This window comes from Penicillium rubens (genome assembly GCF_028828025.1).
Source record: "Penicillium rubens strain IBT 27055 chromosome Unknown utg000002l_segment0_segment0, whole genome shotgun sequence".
Lineage (NCBI taxonomy): Eukaryota > Fungi > Ascomycota > Eurotiomycetes > Eurotiales > Aspergillaceae > Penicillium > Penicillium rubens.
In genome coordinates this window covers 8712877-8732539 of record NW_026890600.1, presented here as the reverse complement: position 1 = coordinate 8732539, position 19663 = coordinate 8712877, and the positions used below count along the sequence as shown (strand labels likewise).

Here is a 19663-nt window from a genome sequence, read left to right as displayed (position 1 = left end):
TAGTACCTATCTCTTTAAACACAGAGTATTGCAGTATTGTATGTACGAATTAAAGGCGAGAATTGCACAGGGGGATACCACATGTGCTCATGAATTGATCGAGAATGAAAGTATGAAGATAGGCCTTTGAAAACAGGCTATGTCTAATAGCGCCCAGATAACCCTATGATCCATCCCATCCGCAGTACATCTATACCAGATAGACATGACCAACCAGCCTTGCATAGCTCAATCAAAGAAACAAGATACTCTACCAATCACGAGTCAACCGATTAACAAACGCGCCAGCCTCAGCACTATTTGCACGTCTCTGAGCCTGCGCACCAGACCCCTCCAACCCCGAAGCCGAAGCAACCTCACCCTCCAATCTCCGTCGTAGATCCTCATACCTTTCTCTCTCCGCGCCACCAGACCCAGAGTCCGGACCACCCCTCCGCTCCTGCTCGCCAACCACCCAAGCCGGAATGCGGAAGCCAGTGCTAGCCGGGGACAGACCCGGTAGCAGCTCCGCGCGCCAGGCTACGCCGACGACCCAGCCCACGGCTGACGGGAGGAGCATGGCGGGGAACTGGGAGAGGGCTAGCTGGGCGGCGACGATATAGGTGGTTGATTTGTCGGAGAGGAGGAGGGATAGGCTTGGTGGTTGGGGTTTTGGCTGTGGTTGTGGCTGTGTGGTATCGGAGGAATCATTGCTGGTATTGTTCGTGTTTGCTGCGGGGGAGGAGGATGTTGACCCGATGCGGTAGCGGTAGGTGTATGGGATAGTGGCGTGGTACTGCGCCAGCAGAGCGAAGATGGTCGCTGTTGGGCCGGAGGGGAGGTAATTGAGGTTGTTTAGGGATAGAGGGCGGATTAGGAGGGCGAGGAGAATTGGCGGGAGGAGAGTTGTATAGGGTAGTGTGGTGAGTAGGAAGGTCTATGGCAAGCAGGATCATGTTAGCAATCGGGTTCCAGATTTACGGAAGTCTCCAGCTTCTCTGTTCCTTCGTTGCATGTTTCTATGCGTGTCTGCAGGAGCGAGGACAATAAAATGAAAAAAGACTAACCGCCATCTTCCGCTTCCCCCACGCGCGTTCGACAACCCGTAGATGGTAGACTAGCATGGCGGCAAAAAGGGCCTCGGTGGAATTGGTGAAGCCGGCAACTTGCCACGCCAATGCACGCCAGAACTGGGCATAGGGCCAGATATGAGGCGATACATAGATCACGGCGAGGTGTTTTATGTCGAAGAGGGAGAGGGCGATCGATGAGGCGATCGTGTAGATGAGGAGGGATTTGGTGAGGGGCGCATTTGTGAGGCCGGAGGTGAGCATCTTGAGGCCCCTTGTGTTTCTCTTGTTTAGTGTGATTCTGGCTCGAGGGTCATCCGGGTTGGGGGAGAGTTGGAGGAAGTTCAGTGCAGCTGAGGGGACAGATGGCACGAAATTCCCGAAGTCCGGGGAAGATCGGCATGCCGACTTTGGTCTCTACATTATGTCATTTTATATGCCAATTTATATGTAGATTAATGGGATATCGGATTATCCGTACGAGTCACACATTGAAGCTCTTGTAGTATCATATTATACACCCTATGCCCCAGTATCAAACGCCAGAGTTGTTTCCTTCTATGTCCCTGCCATCTCTTGACTAGCTATGGCCGCTTCTTTACTTTTCTGTTCGGCCAATTCTCTTTGATATCGAGTCGATGCGACCTCCAGTGCATGAAGCGTCGGACCAAGAAGTTGGTTCACAACCTTCTGGCCACCCTCCACGCCTTCTAAGTTGACACGCAATTTTCGCCCGGTGCTCTCGTAGACATCACGAGCCTGCTTCTTTAGCCGGTCGACTTCGACCTTCCGCTCAGCCTCTGCGTCATTAGCAACAGCCTCAATACGCTCTCTTGCTCGCTGAAGAGACTCCGCTAGGGACGCGACCTCCCCAGCGCGGTCGGGGTTCCCCGATAGAAACGCCTGCCAGAACTGGTGCAGGAACTCCGTGGTTGTGGCGTGTGTCAATGTCAAGCGGTCAAAGAGCGCCATCGACAGCCCATATGTTTCTGATGCTGCTCGCTCGGTCATCTGCGCACGACGCACGCGCAGTGCTTCCAAGAGCTGAGAGAATGCATCATGCAGAGCGGCAGATGATCCGACAGGTCGGCGGCTAGCAGGTGCATCCTCCATCTCCTCGTCTTCATCATCGCCCGGGTCCACCAACTTGCGCAGTTGTGTATTACCCTGCGACGGGAGATTTTGATTGATCTCCGCACGGAGGGTCTGAAGAAGCTGGTCCGGATCTTGTTTCGCAAATTGCTTGGTTTTATCCTCCTCCTGGCCATGAGTGAAGAACCGACTTTGATCACGGATGTTTAAAGTGATGCGACTTTGCGCTTCTTCTCCGCGAAGGTCCTGCAGCTGGAGCTTTTTCCATGCCTCTTCGTTGATGCCTATCGGCGCACTCATATCACCGTCGGCCGGAGCCACATTGGCCATGATCTTTTCACTAAGACTGTTCAGTGTCCGGATAATGGGCACTTTGTCGACGCCAGATGGTCTCATATCTAGTTCAGGTCGGTTTCCGCGACGCTGACTGTGGTTTAGTTCATTGCCAGCCAGATCCAAGAAGTGATGGATATTTGTGTCCCGGTCCGGCTTAGCGCCCTCATCCGTTCGGAGGTATTTGTCCAGCACGGCGTCGGTTGCGTCGGCCTCCGTAATGCGCTCTCCGCGCAGCTTTTTGAACAGCCGACTCTGGAAGAACCGTGACCAGAACTGTTGCTCGCTGAGTTTCGGCACATTCTCATCATACACGCGTTTAACCAGTGGGTGTTGTGAGAAGATGAGCTGGATTTGCTCTTTGCTGATATTCAATCGTGTCACGTTATCCTCGACTCGAGGCTTAAGTGATGATAGCACATTATATGAGCCACGGATTTGGCCCTGTTCGATTGCGTGCGCTCGCAGTAAATGCAGTCGTGTTGACCAGAACTGTGAAACGAATGATCCGGACGACAAGGCTTCCGGTTTTGTGTGCAAGCCCTCGAAAAACATCCGCTGCAGATTTGAATCGGATCTTAATAACGACTGCTGCAGCTCTATGTCGGACCGAAGCTTATTCTCGTCGTCCAAAGGACTCTTCGACGTCCCCGCGGATGTCACAGCATTCGCAATCGCCATTGCAGCTGACAGACCCTCGGAACCACCTCTAGGCCCCGGCGTCTGGGATGGTGTGGCCGACTTCGCTGAATTGATCCGAGCACTCAATGTGTCTTTGATGACATCGGCCTGCGGGCGGGCGTCTGCTCCAGCCGTGAACTGAAAGACATATTGATCGGGGGTACTATCGGGAGGCGCATCGGGAGCTTGGGCAAAAATTTTGAGCATCACTTTCGGATTCGAGGCTGGGGTCTGCTGTAGATCTGGCAGTCGCGCGAGTCAGCAAAGAGACAAATACACGGCCTTGGAGTCACTGCGTACTAGTTATGTTGACCACGGGAATTGTGATCATGTTCCCAGCCCCTGCAACTGCAGGACTCCATGAGACTGACTTCTCATCTGCAGATATAGCTATGGTCCCATCTTTCTTCTTGTAAGAGGCCGCTCCCCTCGGTGACATCGTCGCGTGTCTTGACAGCTTGCACTGTCTTCAAAGGCGATAACGCATCCACCCATCGGGATGAGCAATTCCCCAAGGGCGGAAGTTAGCAAGGAGGGTCTGAGACCTTCGTGATGACAGGGCGTGCAGAGGTGAAACCAATAACGAGTAATGCGGCTCTTCTGCGGTTCATCACATGACGTTTGACGTTTTGCCAAGCGTCACCTGGCAGCCAAGCCCTAAGTGAATGGAGCTACAGTTTCATTTGTCAGGTTTAGTCTATGTGAACATGAGAAGGACCTTTTGAATTTATGCTTAATTTTGTTCTCTTATCTATTTGTTTGGCTTGATTTTGGCAAGTTGGATTTGTGGCCACACGTAGAAACAATAGTGACCAATGTGCCAAAGCTCTCTCAGGCGAGAGTTTCTGTAAACAACGTGAGTGGATATAGATACATAACAATGGCTTATACTCAAGAATAAAAGATGGAGTGAGGAAATACGGCAAGAACTACCAAGGGAAAGAGAATATTGGTTGATAGTTTACAAAAAAACAAGATGCTTCAGACATACTAATCAACTGCAACACAGATCTGTTCCCAGGTTGGCCCATAGATTCAGGTAGACCGTTTTCAATCGACGCTGCAAGTCCAGGCAGATATCCTACCCGTACTTGAAAAACTTCTCCAACTTCTTTTTGCGCACCTCGATGAGTATCTCCTCAAACATGGGCCTGGCTTCCTTCAGAATTGCCTTCCGAAGTGCATCCTTGAGCACTTTTTGGTTGTGGTTGTAGTTGTAGTCCACAAAGTCAACCTCCTCCAGCACTTTCTTTAGCCCAGCGGCGAAGTTCCTCATCACTACCGGCCCATAACCAGGAAAGCCATTATCGCAATAGCCTGCCTGCGTCACCTTGCCAGGCCTCGCTATCGCTCTAAGTATCACCACCCTGATTAGGTTGAGAGTCCTTTCTTCCGCTTCATTGCTGAGCGGGTTCGGCAGTTTCTGTATCACATCCATATACACGCTCACGCCCACGCGTACAGCCATTGCGTGTATACGTTTCTGATCTCTGCGGTTTTCTTCTTCTTCATAATCTTTGTCAGTATCGGTTCATAAGTACTTTGGTGATTTGCACTTCGTCTGTGAGATCGGGGCCTAGCAAAGGCAGCTCGTCCACAACCTGCAAGTCGAAATGAATTCTTACCGGTGATTACTTCCCGTGCTGTAGGGGACGTCATACAAGCACCAGGCGGAGCCAAAGCATCATCAAAGATCGACATGAGGATCGCAATGGTATCTTCGTGGTATTTTCCGGTCCAGCATTGTGTTTCAGCCGTCTATGTATATCATTAGCACCAGGTAATCTCCTATATGCATCTTAGTATACATGCCTGGCCCTCCTCTCTCATGCGAAAGAACCTGAAGAGATCACCATCTGTTGCAAGTGCATATGCAATGCGGCCCTCTTTCTTCAGACGCCTCTGGCCGGTACGGATCACACCTATGGCTAGTTAGTAATGACGGAAGTGCAATGCCATGGTACAAAGCTCACCCGTAAGCCTTATCATCTCTGAGCTGATTGCCTTGGTACTCAAAACATTTGAGGGTCGCATCACAGCCAGGAAATTGATGCTCTTGTCCTCTGCCCCGTACCAAAAAGAACGTTCACCATGTCCATGTTCGCGAGCCCTAGTAGAACTGCCACATACACCCATGTAAGAAGAACCAAAGCGAGATTGGACGTCTAGGGGTGATGGCTCGAGCATGTGTCCCTTCGTCACTTGGAAGTGGACGGTGGAGAGGAGTGACTCAACCCAGAGTCTTTGGGATGCTTCATTTTCCGATTGGGACTTCAGTGCCTTGAGAAATTTGTAGAGGTACTCTTGATTGGATTAAATCGGATTTTCTTGGTGAACTTGGTACGGGAAACACGACTTACCACCCGAGCATTCCATCGATAGAGCCAAGGCGAGTAGTGGCAGACTGCAGTTCAGCGCGGTGGTCGAGAAGGCAAAAGAGTTAGCCAAGGAGATTTGAGACTGAGATAGCTGATGAAGAGAGAGGTGATGATGAGGAGAGGGGACAAGAGGTCAGGAAGTTTGTCGCCAGGTTAGTTGCCTATTTGGGACCGCAGTGGTACTTACTCAGTGAGCCTGACTCTGAGTGCTCTCACTAAAAGCGGCGGCAGAGGAAAAATGGTACGTATAGCGACGAGGCAGGCAGGCTATGTCAGACCGAGTCTACGAAACAGCTTATAAAAAGATGGAGTAGAGACTAAATAGGTATTTATGAGCAGAGTAGCAAAGATCCAGATAGATACAGTAACGCCATATGAAGCCAGTGATATGAGAGAAAACAAAAAAAGAAACCAGACACCGCTGAAGAGATAGATCCCAATGCTATGCAAAACCAAAAGACAAAACGCGACCGAGAGCACGAACCCGAAGCCAGGAGCCAGAATGCCGAAATTCGTAAACCATGTTGCGCGCCGCCATGCATAGACCGGATATCATCATTCATGATCGTCAAAAAAAAAAAAAGGTAAAGAAAAACAATAAGCAATAAGAAGCAATACCCCTCCAACGAAACGCAAGCCGTGAAAATGAAGGATATCAAATCAAGGGTATTAGCAAAAGTGAAAAACGACCCATCCAAAACGCTTTCTTTTTTTTCCGAAAATAGAACGCTCATAGTAGATCATTTTTTGAACATGTAGTGGCCGTAGAGGCCACCGACCTCGCCAACGGCCATGGGGATCTTGCGCATACCCCACCAGCGCGCACCCATCTTCCAGTAGCGGGCACCATCGTCAAGGGGTTCGTGGGGCATCGAGGCTGGTTCGCGAACGTACCAGCCACGACGGCCAAGGTCTCGCACAGTCCAGCCAACGGATACACGCTGGGTCTTAGCACGCTCGCGCAGCGGGGTGATAATCTTGTCACTGAACTCAACGACCTGCAAGGGGTAGCTTTGGTCCGAGAGCAGCAAACAAGTGCTGGTGTTGAAAATGGCACCAATGGTCATCTGCGGCACCTTGGCCAGATCGAGGTAGCAGAGAGTGCTGGGGGCATTGATTTCGACTCCCGTTGCTGGGTTGCGGTACCGACCGAAGAACGAGTTTACATCCGTGACTGAGAGATCCGCAGAGCTAAGACCCAGCTCCTCCAAGTGTTTGGTCAGAGGCACCAAGTGTGGTACATGGTCCGAGGTGACCTTAGCTCCACCCAGGTTAAGGGAGCGGAGAGTATCGGGAAGGTTCGGCAGCAGAGCAGAAACATCCGTCTCTTCCAGAAGACGGAAGCGGGTCGGGTCCGTCAACAAGTTCAAATAAACGAGGGACTCGTTAACCGACGGGTGGGTGGTGAGGAATTTAACCAGGGCGCAGGGTCGGAGGCGCGTGCATCGGGACAAGCTCAAATGCGAGATACGGGCAGTCTCGGGGATGGCGACGAGGGCTGAATCGTTAACTTGAGTGTGAGTAAGGTCAAGGTGCGTCAAATTGACCAATCGCGGGAGGAGGTAGTCGAACATGGGAGCGGGGATAGTGCTGCATTCGTGAAGTGAGAGCCGCTTCAGGTTGGGCAAGGTCATGGACAGCGCAGGCCCACCGACCAAGGCCTCCTGGAAAACCCCAGAGAATGCCTGAGTCGAGCAACCACAGAAATCCACGGCGCGCAAGTTCGGCAGCCCCATGAAGAGCTTCCGGATCACATCCACACTAATGTCGCCTTCCAGGTGTTCCTGCAGCAGGCATTCCTTCAAGTTGGGTAGAAGTTCCAAGCACTGCAAGAGGGTCCTGGAGGTCAGGTTCTGGATTTCAGCGTTCATCTGCTTAGTGCGACCCAGACCGACGGAGGTGAAGTGCGAGAAGTCCAGACGGCGCACCAATGTCCCCAAAGCCGGATACTGCGACATATGGTTAAGTGCCTTGGAGAAAATAATGGAGTGTGGGAAAGTCATGTTCCTGTACAAAACACCCAAAGTCGCAGCGTGCAACGTGTGGGAGGTAAGCAGGCACGAGACCAAATCCACATTTCGAGGGGCGTATCCATTTGGTGGAAGATCGATCGCAAGGTTAGAGATGATCTGGTCTACCAGGAGTTAGCACATGAAGCAAGAACGGCAGGTGCGACTGCTTACCAAGAACCTCTGGAGGGAGCCTCTCCAAAGCCGATGTACCGGGAGGGGTCTGCTGCAGAACCTCCGCCTCCGGGACCTTGGGAGGGAGAAGCTCCATTTTCTCAGGCTCCTGGGCTTCCCATGCCCATCCCTTTGCTTGTAGGTTTCCAAGTCCACGAAGATCGCTGTAGCTGCGGCTCAAACTCTTCCCGCCCAATCGAATCTGCTTCCACCCGAGGAATCCACCACAAGGACAGCAGAAGTCCGGGGTCTGTTGCATTTGGAAGGGGCGCTCAACCTTGCGCTGTTGGTCTTGCTCTTTGGGAGATGGTGCTTGTTGGGTGTCCACGAAGGATTGCGCAATTCCTAGATTACCCATCACGTCAGCCTCCAGCCCGGATTCGCACATTGCCGGTACGTACCGTCCTCCGTGTCTTCTTTGATAGAACCGAATGAGGGGCGACGCTGGCTGCTCGACCTGGACCCGTCTGGGGTACTGCAGGGTGAGGGAGACGAGTCGCGTGAGTGGAAGTGATCACCACAGGGAATTGAAGAAAGTCGCGGGAATGCCGGCTTGGACTGCGAAGGGGCAGGAGTAATGGAGGTCATGGTGAAGAGGATTTAGGCCCTCTATAAAGGGCCCTAAGTGTACAGTAACTAGTGGAGTACCTTGGAGCAGGTGGAAACACAAAAAAAAAAATAAGTCTACCGAAATTAAAAATCAAATGGCTTTCTCTTTGGTGAAAAAAGAAAAAAAATTGGTCCTCAACAGAAGTGTTCAGAGGGCAAGTTTTAGGGCTCCCTCAAAAGAGTGGGCGGGGAAGAAAAAAAAAAACGAAGCTGTTAGTCACGGAAACGGATGAACCGGTGTTGCACAACTTTGGAGGTAAGATGGGCTTTTTCCGAGGATATTCCAAGACTTTCGACTTTCGACTTTGGAGATTCGTAAAATGAAGAAAGAGTGAAAGGAAGTTGAAGGTTGAAATGAAGAAGAAATGCACCCACGGGTCATGGCCACATGGGGCGAACTTTTTTATTTTTTATTTTATTTCTTATAAAAAATAGAAAAATAAAAAGAATAACGGGTGAACTGATTGATTACGGTGGCGGATCTGTACTTTCTTTTTTATCATTATTCTTCTTTAAATATGTAACTATATGAATATGAAAATTAAAGAGTTGAGTACTACTTTGTAAATGAATATACATTGATATATCAAAATTATATACTCCATACATCAATGCTATACTTCCTTATATCACAACTAGACTGATTAAGTTCGTGTTAGTTCCCCAAGCTACCCCTGCAGACCCCATTTGCTTTTTTCTTTTTTTTTTATGCATGCGGAAAAAATGGCGTCACTTGCCCACATTTGGACCTGACAGAGATATTTTTATAATTTAGAGATGCACCTAGGCAAATTAGGAATATGACTTTGGAATAGTTACATACTTATATCTACATGCCTGTACCTACTAAAAAGGCTATGAATTCTATGACATAATCTCAAACCTTCCTACCTAGCTAGATCCACGGGTACTGATGTACAGATGTCCCTACGTAGCCTCAATATTTTTCTTAAAAAGTGACAGGTCAGCAGATCAAAGAGTCCGATGCATCCGCCTTGGATACAGAGTTGCTATTACCTAACAATTAGCTATTCCATGCAGCTAACTAGGTAACATATCAACAGCCCTGGGCAGATTCGCCTCTTTTTTTTGTTTTTGGGGATGCGGGGATAGACGCGCTATTACATAATGAGAACCACTGATTCCCGTCACCTGATATTATTACGGCCCGTGTCCCCTTTCACATTGGATCCCTCAAGTTCGGAGTCCTCCGCAAGTCAATTCAAAAGTCTCGGGATTCCGGCTATGGTGGACTGGGATTGGCCAAATTTCGTACTTCCCACTCCCTGCTCCTCCATACTTCCATAGTACGAAAGTACAACATACAATATACATACTCTCACCGACTCCCAGCCAAGCCCGGTGATCCACGGTAATGCCACGATTATGCAGTCGATCGTCAAAGCCAAGCCTATAGTTTCTCCCATTAAATATGTACACATATCCCCCGCTTACTGCCTCCCATCCTTTCAAGGTTGGAATCTCTCGGCTTCTGCCCAGCCCGGTCCTGCATTCTTGTCCATCCTGAGTTGAAGTCGGACCAGATTGCTGACTAGCATTGCATCCAAGGTTGGTACGACTTGCCCAACAGTGTTGGCAAAGGCTTAGTTCTCGCGCTGCAACTGAACAACCTGGGAGCGATGCAACCCAGTCTGAATCCAAAGCCTTGATAGGTCGTTGGCCTCATTCGAGTCACAGCTCTCTCCTGGCCTCTTGGGTTTGGCTGTCGGAGTGAGTACAGCATGTGAGCACAGCATCGGGCTTGACTGCATGCCAGCCAAGCACTTCCGCGGGATTACGTTTGCCGCCAAGGCCTCCGCATTGCTCGACACACAAGGAGGCAGATCTGATTTTGATCCTTCTCTCCTTGCTCTACTCCGTGTTTCTTGGTGCTCTTGAACTAACCATTCAATAACTAACTACTCATGCTCAACAAAGAATGTCACCCCTTATAGCCAAATGGTCTGACTATAATTGTGAGTACCCCTTGGTTTTGTTGTTCGAATCGTGCCTTGTGAGAATCTACCTTTTCCCTGATGAACGTTTTTTAAAGCGTTTCCTATTACCTGACACCCCGATTGTACTACGTATTTTTGGGAATGTTGAAATTTATGTGGATACTGAATGGAAAAGAACAATGTCATTGCCTGGAACCATCATGACATATTGCGTGCGAATTTGTCTTGTTTTCACAAACGACATGAACAGATGTTGACAATGGCCTACTCGCAGCAATTCTAGTTTTCGTTTCGATCAGTCCCGCAGTATCTCGGGCTGTAATCTGAGTCGGGCCAAGGGGGCAGATCATGGATGGATCAAGGCTAGCTCAGCCTTAAGACAACCCAGGGAAACGTCCAAGCCGCCATGACAAGTCTGGGTATCCAGCTCGCCTGCTATTCCAATGACATCCTTCGATAGGATACATCATGTTCTATATCAGTATATATGTGAATTATACGTCCTTGGGTACATAGTCCAGGAAAGAATTATGAACCCTTGTCTTCAAGTAGGAAGTTCTTCATCGTTTGGTCTGCTGAGGATAAATATAGTAAACCCCACTCGTCGGCAGTCCAAATATATAACACTTTTGGAACCCTGCGTTTCTTAGAAGCAATCATTTGCTGCAGCGCATCAATAGCGATGGGTCTTTTGTAATAACAGTATCACAAATATCATACTCCATTCATATGCGAAGAGTATCCAACCTTGAAAAGCCGTACTGCATCATCCCACATACACCAGATCTGCCTGGACTATATAGAAACCCTAGGTAAACACCCAGGACCTCCGTCCAAGTAACAAGACTTGTTAAGAATGGTAATGAAGAATTTAACTAATCAGAAGACTTAACTGGCAACCGGCCCTTGCCCTCAATTTTTTCATTCTTATTTTGCTTGTTAATGTACAATGGTACTGCAAATCCCAGGAAGCAAGACCTGGAAGCTCCCTCTCAGCTGCTGCGCTATCTGAAAGGTGCACCTCACTTTGGCCTACAGCTTGCAAAGTCCAATTCAACAGACGGAATCCAAAACCAAAGCCTGATAGGCTATGTTGACTCCTCGTTTAACAACTGCGAGGATGGAAAATCCACCGAGGCATACGTATTTTACTAACTATGCCGGAGCGCCAGTTTCTTGGAGCTCACGAAAACAAGACATTGTCGCGACAGGAAGCACTGTCGCGGAGTACATTGCTCTTGATGGAGCAGTGCGAGAAGCACTATACCCAAGAAAAATCCTTCTCTAGCTCTGCTTGCTGGATGATACGAAGCCAATCCGTATTTGTACGGACAGCGACAATGCCGTCGCTATTCTCAACAGAGATTCATACAACAAAGGGACCAAGTGGCTGGATGTCAAATACCAATTTGTGAAGCATGCTTGAGGACAAAGCAGATCCACATTATATTTCCTCGGCACTCTTCACTTGCTGATACCGAGCAATAACCTCCTCACTTCGACATATATGAAGATGCGAGTTGGGGACGTACACTCGCCTATTTGCCCTGTCTCCGCAGCCACCCCCTGGACTCATGCGAGTCTAACCATCGAGGTACCTGGTCCTTCAAGGGCTTCCCTTTCATCGATAATCTAAAACACAGGAACTCGATGAACACCTTTGTCACTGCAGTATTCGCTTCGCTGCATTTCGGCTTCTGCTGAAGTTTATGAAACGGAAAATAGCACGCAGAGGGTAATATCTCTCTCTTACTGATTGGAATTTCACCGTACTGACAATAGTTGCATATAACCCAGGAATGAACCATCCCCAGAAGCAATACTACGAGCATCAACAAACTCATCTATCCTGTTTAAAGACCTATGGGAGCACTTCCACTCCTGTCAATGCAAGATTTTCCTATACATAGTTATTGGTACCATGTTAAAGAGCCTGAGAAACTAATTCAATTGCCCCTGGTCAGCTACCCGGGACCCGTCAAACACGATGCAATCAACGACGACGGGTGCTGCAGATAGGCTGTAATCAGCTCGCTATGCCCGGAACCTCAATGGGGAGAACTCAACTTCCCAAGGGAATAATCACAACGGCGATCAATGAAACTCGATTGCCCAGACACAACGGAAAGGAGTAGGGTTTCATGGGTTCTTGAGTGAATGTGAGACGATGGATCAAACGGATAATTTCTTTCTGTTTCCTTTTTCTTGTAAACTGAGGCTAGCTAGCTGAATATATCTAGTGTCATCCTGGAAAGCAAGGCAGTAATGACAAACACCTATTCCAAGACTGGTTAATCAGAGCTTTTTATGCGGAAGGTTGCGATTCTACACCATGTCCCTTTCTACATAGGGAAGTGAGATTTAGGGGAACATGGTATTTTGTTTTTACTACTAGATCTAGACCCACGTCGTAAGACACACGAGCATACTATCAGCATATCATGATCCAGAGAATAGAGGTCAGAATTTGGAAGAGAGCTATAATTTGCGGCAATAGCGTGAGACAAGCTATTTTTCCAAGTCGACTCATTAATAGCTATAGAGAAAGTGAAGTAGACATGCATGATCGTGTCCACTCTAGTCTACGAGAGACCTGGCGGCTCTCGCCATGCCTAGTTCGATATCCGGGCACACACATATCCTATGATGTATGGGTGGGCAATGTCTCTGGTACTCCAGCCACAACCTTCCCGAGAGAACAATTCCACCAGCGCAAACGCAACCCGAGACAACAGTCCCGTCCCGGTACCTCGTTGCTGGGGCAAGACATGCATACCCGTTCAAACACCTGGTCTAGAAGCCTGGAGTAGAACGTAAAATGATCTAGATATGCGTACCTACCCGACTCACAACGTGCATGTCTTAGAAGATTCCGGGTAGTGTTGTTTGCCACTCTGGCGGTTAGATACGAGGTAAGTGTCTTGGTATCTTGGCTATGTGTTAGGGTTTTGTGCTTCTTTTTCTTCTAGTAGAAGTTCCTGGCTTTCCCGAGACATTCGTGGTCTAGACGTGGAAGTTTAGAAAATTGACGATGGGTAGTATGTGTTTTTGATAAACGCCCTGTGTAAATTATGTATACTGCTTTTAACAATGTTTGTTTCTGTGCCGTGTAAAGGTCAAGTATCGAAAGAATATTATACGGAGTATCGTATCCATGGGAAGAGAGTAGCGAAGGTCTCCACACGAGCTCTGCCATCAAGGGACTCCCTTAGGATAACATCACCATGTCGTCAATGATTGCATTTTAAAACTTGAACGCCTGGAAAAATAGAAACTTTTTAAAATACGCAGATTTCAAGAAAGAGAAAATTACAAAATAGTTTAAAAGACCGATTGACGACATCAATGATGAAAATTGCATGATATGGTATTGGGATATTGGGGGAATAACTGCATGCGGAAATGTGTAAAAAAAGGGAAAAGACAAAACAAAAGCTTCTTCGCATCATGGCACATGAAATGTAGGAATCCAGTCTAAAAAAAGGGGAAGAAAAGCCAGGTCGAATCCACCGACCATCCACATTGTAAAAAGTAGAAAGTAAATCTCAGTCTTTTCTCAAGCCAAACCGACGTGACAAAAGGATATCAGAAGTCCTAAGCCCCAAAAATCCAAGGGGCACATGCATCAGAGAAATAAACGGTGGAAAGAAAAGAATTCTATGAAACAGGAAAACGCCACGGGAGAAATCCTTCTCAAGCCCAGTATCACATGTCTTTTTTGAGTTTCGTTTCAGCGTGAAAAGATCAGGGCGTCCCTTTTTACTCAATGGCGGAGGCACCCTCGCCGTGAGTGACGGGGTTGACCTTGGGGTCCCACTTGAGCTTGAAGTCGGCGCCAAGCTCCTTAGCAATGGCAGCCTTGACGGCCTCGAGGACGTTGTTGAAGACACCGAAGTTGGCAGGGCTGTTGGGGTCGTTCTCGCCCTCCTTGCCCTGGAAGACACCAGTGCGGACCAAGCAAGTGTTCCAGCCGTACATGTTTCCACCGATGATATCGGAGGCGGGGTTGTCACCGACCATGTAAATGTTATCGGGCAGACGGGCGACGCCGTGGAGCTCCTCCATCCAGGCCTTCATGACCTCGTCGGCATAGGTGTAGGTAGCACGCTCAGGCTTACCGTAGACAACACGCTCAAGGTCGACACCGGTGAGAGTCTTGTACTGAGCCTCAACGGAGATACGGAAGGCACCCTGGGTGAGACGGGGGAGACCCTTGTGCTCAGTGGGCATGAGAAGATCACCCTGGGAGAAGTAGATGGGGATGCGGGTGGCGACGGGATCCTTGGCCTTGGTCATGAGCTTGCCGTCCTCGGCGAGCAGCAGATCCATAATGACCTGGAAATCGGTCTGGTAGTCACGGGAATCGGCGAAGACCATGATGGCGTCGAACTTCATCTGGGAGAAGTCGCGGGGCTTGGCCTCGGCGCGCTCGGCGTCGGTGAGAGTAGCCCAGGGAGAGATGGAGGGGTCCCAGGCGAGGAGATCCTTGGGGTGGACGACATTCTTGAAACCGTAGTTCTCAGCAACCTCGCGGATCTTGAAGCCTTCACCACCAAGAACCAGAACGGTCTCATAGTACTCAGCCAAAGCCTGCATGGGAGTGTGGGACTGGATGAACTGGTCGGTGGAGATGGGCTGCTCGAGGATCTCGGAGAGCTGAGTACAGCGAGCCTCCTCGGTCTTACCACCACCGTTGGTCAAGAGAATGTGGGGGATACGGATGCCCAGCTCGTTGTCACCGTTGAGCATCTTGAGGGCGACCTTGGCCTCCTCAATGGCGTGGTTACCGTGTGCCAGCACACCATCAATGTCGAAAGCGAAAGCCATGTTCTTGGCCTTCGCAGTCTTCTCCTTGTTAATATCCTGGACCTGAGAGGCCAGAATATCCCGGGAGACGGAAGGACGACCGCGCTGAGCAGATGAGAGGCGGGACAGGCGGGGGGAGCGGGGGATAGGGAGCGAAGTGCCGAAGGAGTTACGCGAACCCCGGCGGTCCTTCATGGAGGGAGACAAGCTCAGGTTGTGCATAAATTGAGCGGCATCACTGATGGCGCTGCGGGTGGCGGGGATCTCGACGGTGTTGCCGCTTGCCGATGGGATGGCGAGGCCGGAAGCAGCACGCTGGTCCCGGGGAGATAGAGCACCCTGGGGATCCTGGGCGCGGGGATCCTGGGAAGCCGGATCGACTGCGAGGTCGGAATCCTCGAAGCGAGTCATGATGAAGGTATTGAAATGGAGGGGAGGAAGTAGAAGGATGGATGAACTTCTACTTGGGAGTCACTGGATTCAGGACTCAGGGAAGAATTGAGGTTGTAAAACAAGGAGGAGAAATGAAAATGGACTGATAAGGATACAAGATGGCAAAAGAGGGAGTACAGCAGAGTATATATACAAGCCATATCTGATACCGGACTCAAATGGAGACAAACGAAATTGGTATTTTGCCATTGAGGTTACGAGGGCTCCACTCACCGGGTATCATCATTCCTAGGAATTATCGTCATCATTTGGCAAGAGATATAAGGGTGGACCATTTCTCTCGCAATGAGACAGACCTGTACAGGGTACCTGCGTCATTGTGGCTGACACGGTGTCTTTGCATGTACCTAATACACGGCACGTTCTCCTTCCCGCGGCCGAATTGAATCAGAAAGCTGTTGATTGGACAGGACCAGACTTGCTGGGCCGAGTATTGAAGCAACGCAGCACGCCGAGTGGGTAGAAAGAGGCCTGAGTCGGACGGACGATTGGACTGGAGCGCAGTTCGCCCGTGGACCGACATGAGATCGATGGAGCCGATGACGATCAGGCCAAACGCTCAAAACACCGTTTCGGTTGGTGATGTCATAGTCAGGAGGTTTGAAAATTACCAGTGGTAATTTTGCGCTTTTTACATTTTTCTATTATTATTTTAATAATTTTTCTGACATATTTATTTTATTTTATTTAACATTTTATTTTATTTTATAAATTTGTCTCTCTAGTTCTCATTTTGTCAGGGCACGGTGATCTTCAAAGAAAGAACAAGAGTCAGGGTCTCGGATCGACGTATAGAAAAGGAAAGTAAGGCTAAGTTGCAATATACGTATATTCTGTATGCAAGTGCAATATAAAAAGCACATTGCAATGCAAAGTTCAATTGAAATTTCAATAATCAAACGGAAATTATATAATTCCCATTCCCAAGGTTCCAAGGTTCTCCTGCCCCTCCAACCCCTCCAACCCCTCCACCCCACTTCCCTCGTCATCGCTCGCAAGCTTCCCCCACTCTTCACCTTCTTATCTTCCAACAGCTCGTATCTTCCCTCTCTTTCAATTCTTTAACTATATTCAAACTAAATTTCAATCATGTCATCTGGAAAGACTTTCACATTGAGCAACGGGGTGACCATCCCTGCCGTTGGTTTCGGTACCTTCGCCAGCGAAGGCTCTAAGGGCGAGACCTACGCCGCCGTCACTGCTGCCCTCAACATTGGCTACCGTCACCTTGACTGTGCCTGGTTCTACCTCAATGAGGATGAGGTCGGTGAAGGTATCCGTGATTTCCTCAAGGCCAACCCCTCCGTCAAGCGTTCGGATATCTTCGTGACCACCAAGGTCTGGAACCACCTGCACCGTTACGATGACGTCCTCTGGTCCATCAACGACTCTCTCGAGCGTATGAAGCTCGACTACGTTGACCTCTTCCTTGTCCACTGGCCCATTGCTGCCGAGAAGGATGGCCAGGAGAAGCCCAAGATTGGCCCTGATGGAAAGGTAAAGAGAAGCTTTCCCCGCAAGCACACGAGCAGCTCCCAATTAACCTTCTACAGTACGTCATCCTCAAGGACTTGACCGAGAACCACGAGGAGACATGGCGCGCCATGGAGAAGCTGTACGCCGACGGCAAGGCCAAGGCCATCGGTGTGTCCAACTGGACCATCCCCCAGCTTGAGGCCATGGCCAAGTTCGCCAAGGTCCAGCCCATGGTCAACCAGATTGAGATTCACCCCTTCCTGGCCAACGACGAGCTGGTGCAGTACTGCTTCTCCCACAACATCCTGCCTCAGGCCTACTCGCCTCTGGGATCCCAGAACCAGGTCCCCACGACTGGCGAGCGTGTCAGCGAGAACAAGACCCTTAACGACATTGCCGAGAAGGGCGGCAACACTCTCGCCCAGGTTCTCATTGCCTGGGGTCTGCGTCGTGGTTACAGTGTCCTCCCCAAGAGCTCTAACCCCAAGCGCATCGAGTCCAACTTCAAGAGCATCGAGCTCAACGATGCCGACTTCGAGGCTGTCAACGAGGTGGCCAAGACCCACCACTGCCGCTTCGTGAACATGCGGGATACCTTCGGCTACGATGTCTGGCCCGAGGAGACTGCTTCTGGTCTGTCCATTTAGATTTTGTGACATTTACAAAAAGACAAGAATAATACCCCCAAACGGGGATTCCGGGTGGAAATGAGTTAATGAACGGACTACGAACCCTGTTAGATGAATTGGACATACCATTGATCTCACTCTTATTTACTGTGTTTCAGCTGTACCGTAGATTGAACAACCTATAACTCGGGACCTTTTGAGCTCTTTCATTTGGCCACTAATCAGCCAACCTCACACACCGGCTGCCACAGCCTTCATTTCGTAGGCCCAAACACCCGCACAAGATCCACCCATGAATATGGCCTATATCCAATGAACGAGGCGAGTCGGACCAAATGAACCTGGAATAAGATTACACCCAATATTGAGAGACCGCTGGTAATAAAATAATTGAAATGGAATCCCGCAAAAATTTGCAAAAGGACCCTGCAGTTGTAACAGTGTCGTGTACTACTATGTATTCCCCGGAAGTATAGCGAAGCATTGTCCTCAACCAATAATCCAAGCCAATTACCCTCAAATGAAAAACCAAGAAAAAGATAAATTATAAATTATAACCCGTTAGGGTTACACTGTACCTGACAAGGCAACCCCTTCCAAGGTTAGTCGGAAATATAGTGTTGCAGCCTAAAAAAAAGGTGCACATGTGTCCATACAACCGTTGTATAAGTACGGAGTATAACAGTACAACATATAACATATAACAACCTGAAGTTTAAAAAATACAACCCTAAAAAGCGGACATTTGCAGAAACAGGAGCAGTGTGCTCCGAGCCCTGCAAACGATGTCATCTCGCGTTGACTTGTGGCTCTCGGAACCCCCTGCGCCACTCAAGGGGCTTAGCGTTCTCGCGCGCTTACCGCATCGGGCCTTAGCGTTGCTGACTACTGTCCAACCCGGGAAATGTCGGATGTCCTTGGGCTATGGATAGTAGAAGATGGGCATACTGGTTGCTGTTAACACCGAAACGCCGAATAGGGTAATGGTGTTTTGATTATTTGGATGTTGTACATTTTCCCTTGAATATTGTTTAGCGCTTGCGGTTTTTATTCGCTATTGGTTTACCCGCCGAGTACATTTGTAGTCTCTATGTATTGTACTAGTATAGTGCCATTTCTCTTTTGGGTCAGTGTCCGGGTTCATTTACTATTTACGGGATTTAATGCCTCATTTCCTTTTGTAATGAAACACTCTTTGACTTTTTACCTGAGACTTTTGGGTCGGGTTCGTCTGATGCCGAGTGTTGAGATCGGATGTCCCGATTGACCCGATAGGGGAAGAACTTCGGGGGATTGTGATACATAGTCGAAGTTTGTTGGCCTGTTTCCGAGTCTACAATGGGGTAGTGGGTAGCATATTGCTGCACTATTGAGATGGTGCAGAGTCTGGGTTGGGATTCATATTGGACATGCTCGTAGCACAACGTACGCCCTCGATGCGAGGTAGGACGCCATGTGAAATACAACTGCATCCATAAGATACGTTGAGTCAAAGACATTGCAAATCCCAATGCAGTCACTTTGCAAATATCAAGAGAGATCAGCATGTATCAACTACTAGTACAGAGTACAGGTAACAACCTTCAAATGTTAGAAGGCAACCTGTACTTTGTGTGGAGGTAACTCAATTCAAAAAGGACCGATGCAAGCCACTGGCAGGGATCAACGGAACAGATGCGCAGCCCGCTGCACTATCCTAAAGCCCAAGCTTGTCAAAGCGGTTAGGTGCATAAGCTAAGACTACGCGAATGCAACACGAGGATTGCCCCCAAAAAAGAGAACAGGACAACCTTCCAAGATTGGAAAATCGAATGCCCCTCACACAAATCCCGAAGTTTGGAGGGGCAGCGTGGCGCAACGGCACAGACGTCATTCTGCATAAGGCAGGTGAACCGTGCAGATAATCTTATCTTGATCAAGATGAAGTGAAAAAGTTTCGTGTTCAATAAAAATGCATACATAGAATGAAGAAAAACAGAAGCAAGTGGTATCTCAAAAACAGCAACTCCCCCGATA

General features: G+C 49.1%; 6 protein-coding genes across 6 annotated transcripts; 1 reads left to right on the top strand and 5 right to left on the bottom strand.

Annotated features, from left to right (window-relative positions):
* Positions 1-250: 250 nt before the first annotated feature.
* Positions 251-1313, bottom strand: dscB (the record flags this gene model as incomplete). The annotated part of the gene is made up of 2 exons (XM_061213498.1): positions 251-916; positions 1047-1313. 2 exons carry the CDS (start codon positions 1311-1313, stop codon positions 251-253), a joined length of 933 nt encoding a protein of 310 aa, XP_061070519.1.
* A 294-nt stretch (positions 1314-1607) lies between these two features.
* On the bottom strand, positions 1608-3362 carry N7525_005740 (uncharacterized protein; the record flags this gene model as incomplete). The annotated part of the gene is made up of 1 exon (XM_002564472.2): positions 1608-3362. The coding sequence occupies one exon, from the start codon at positions 3360-3362 to the stop codon at positions 1608-1610; it is 1755 nt and encodes a 584-aa protein (XP_002564518.2).
* An 874-nt stretch (positions 3363-4236) lies between these two features.
* N7525_005739 (uncharacterized protein) lies at positions 4237-5531 on the bottom strand (the record flags this gene model as incomplete). Its single annotated transcript, XM_061213497.1, has 5 exons — positions 4237-4661; positions 4781-4913; positions 4968-5077; positions 5129-5458; positions 5516-5531. The coding sequence occupies 5 exons, from the start codon at positions 5529-5531 to the stop codon at positions 4237-4239; spliced, it is 1014 nt and encodes a 337-aa protein (XP_061070518.1).
* Positions 5532-6273: 742 nt separating this feature from the next.
* Positions 6274-8304, bottom strand: N7525_005738 (Leucine Rich Repeat domain protein; the record flags this gene model as incomplete). The annotated part of the gene is made up of 3 exons (XM_002564474.2): positions 6274-7667; positions 7717-8061; positions 8118-8304. The coding sequence occupies 3 exons, from the start codon at positions 8302-8304 to the stop codon at positions 6274-6276; spliced, it is 1926 nt and encodes a 641-aa protein (XP_002564520.1).
* Positions 8305-14042: 5738 nt separating this feature from the next.
* N7525_005737 (phosphatidyl synthase) lies at positions 14043-15500 on the bottom strand (the record flags this gene model as incomplete). The annotated part of the gene is made up of 1 exon (XM_002564475.1): positions 14043-15500. The coding sequence occupies one exon, from the start codon at positions 15498-15500 to the stop codon at positions 14043-14045; it is 1458 nt and encodes a 485-aa protein (XP_002564521.1).
* Positions 15501-16618: 1118 nt separating this feature from the next.
* gldB (putative glycerol dehydrogenase (GldB)) lies at positions 16619-17665 on the top strand (the record flags this gene model as incomplete). Its single annotated transcript, XM_002564476.2, has 2 exons — positions 16619-17039; positions 17096-17665. The coding sequence occupies exons 1-2, from the start codon at positions 16632-16634 to the stop codon at positions 17663-17665; spliced, it is 978 nt and encodes a 325-aa protein (XP_002564522.1). The 5' UTR covers positions 16619-16631.
* Positions 17666-19663: the final 1998 nt, after the last annotated feature.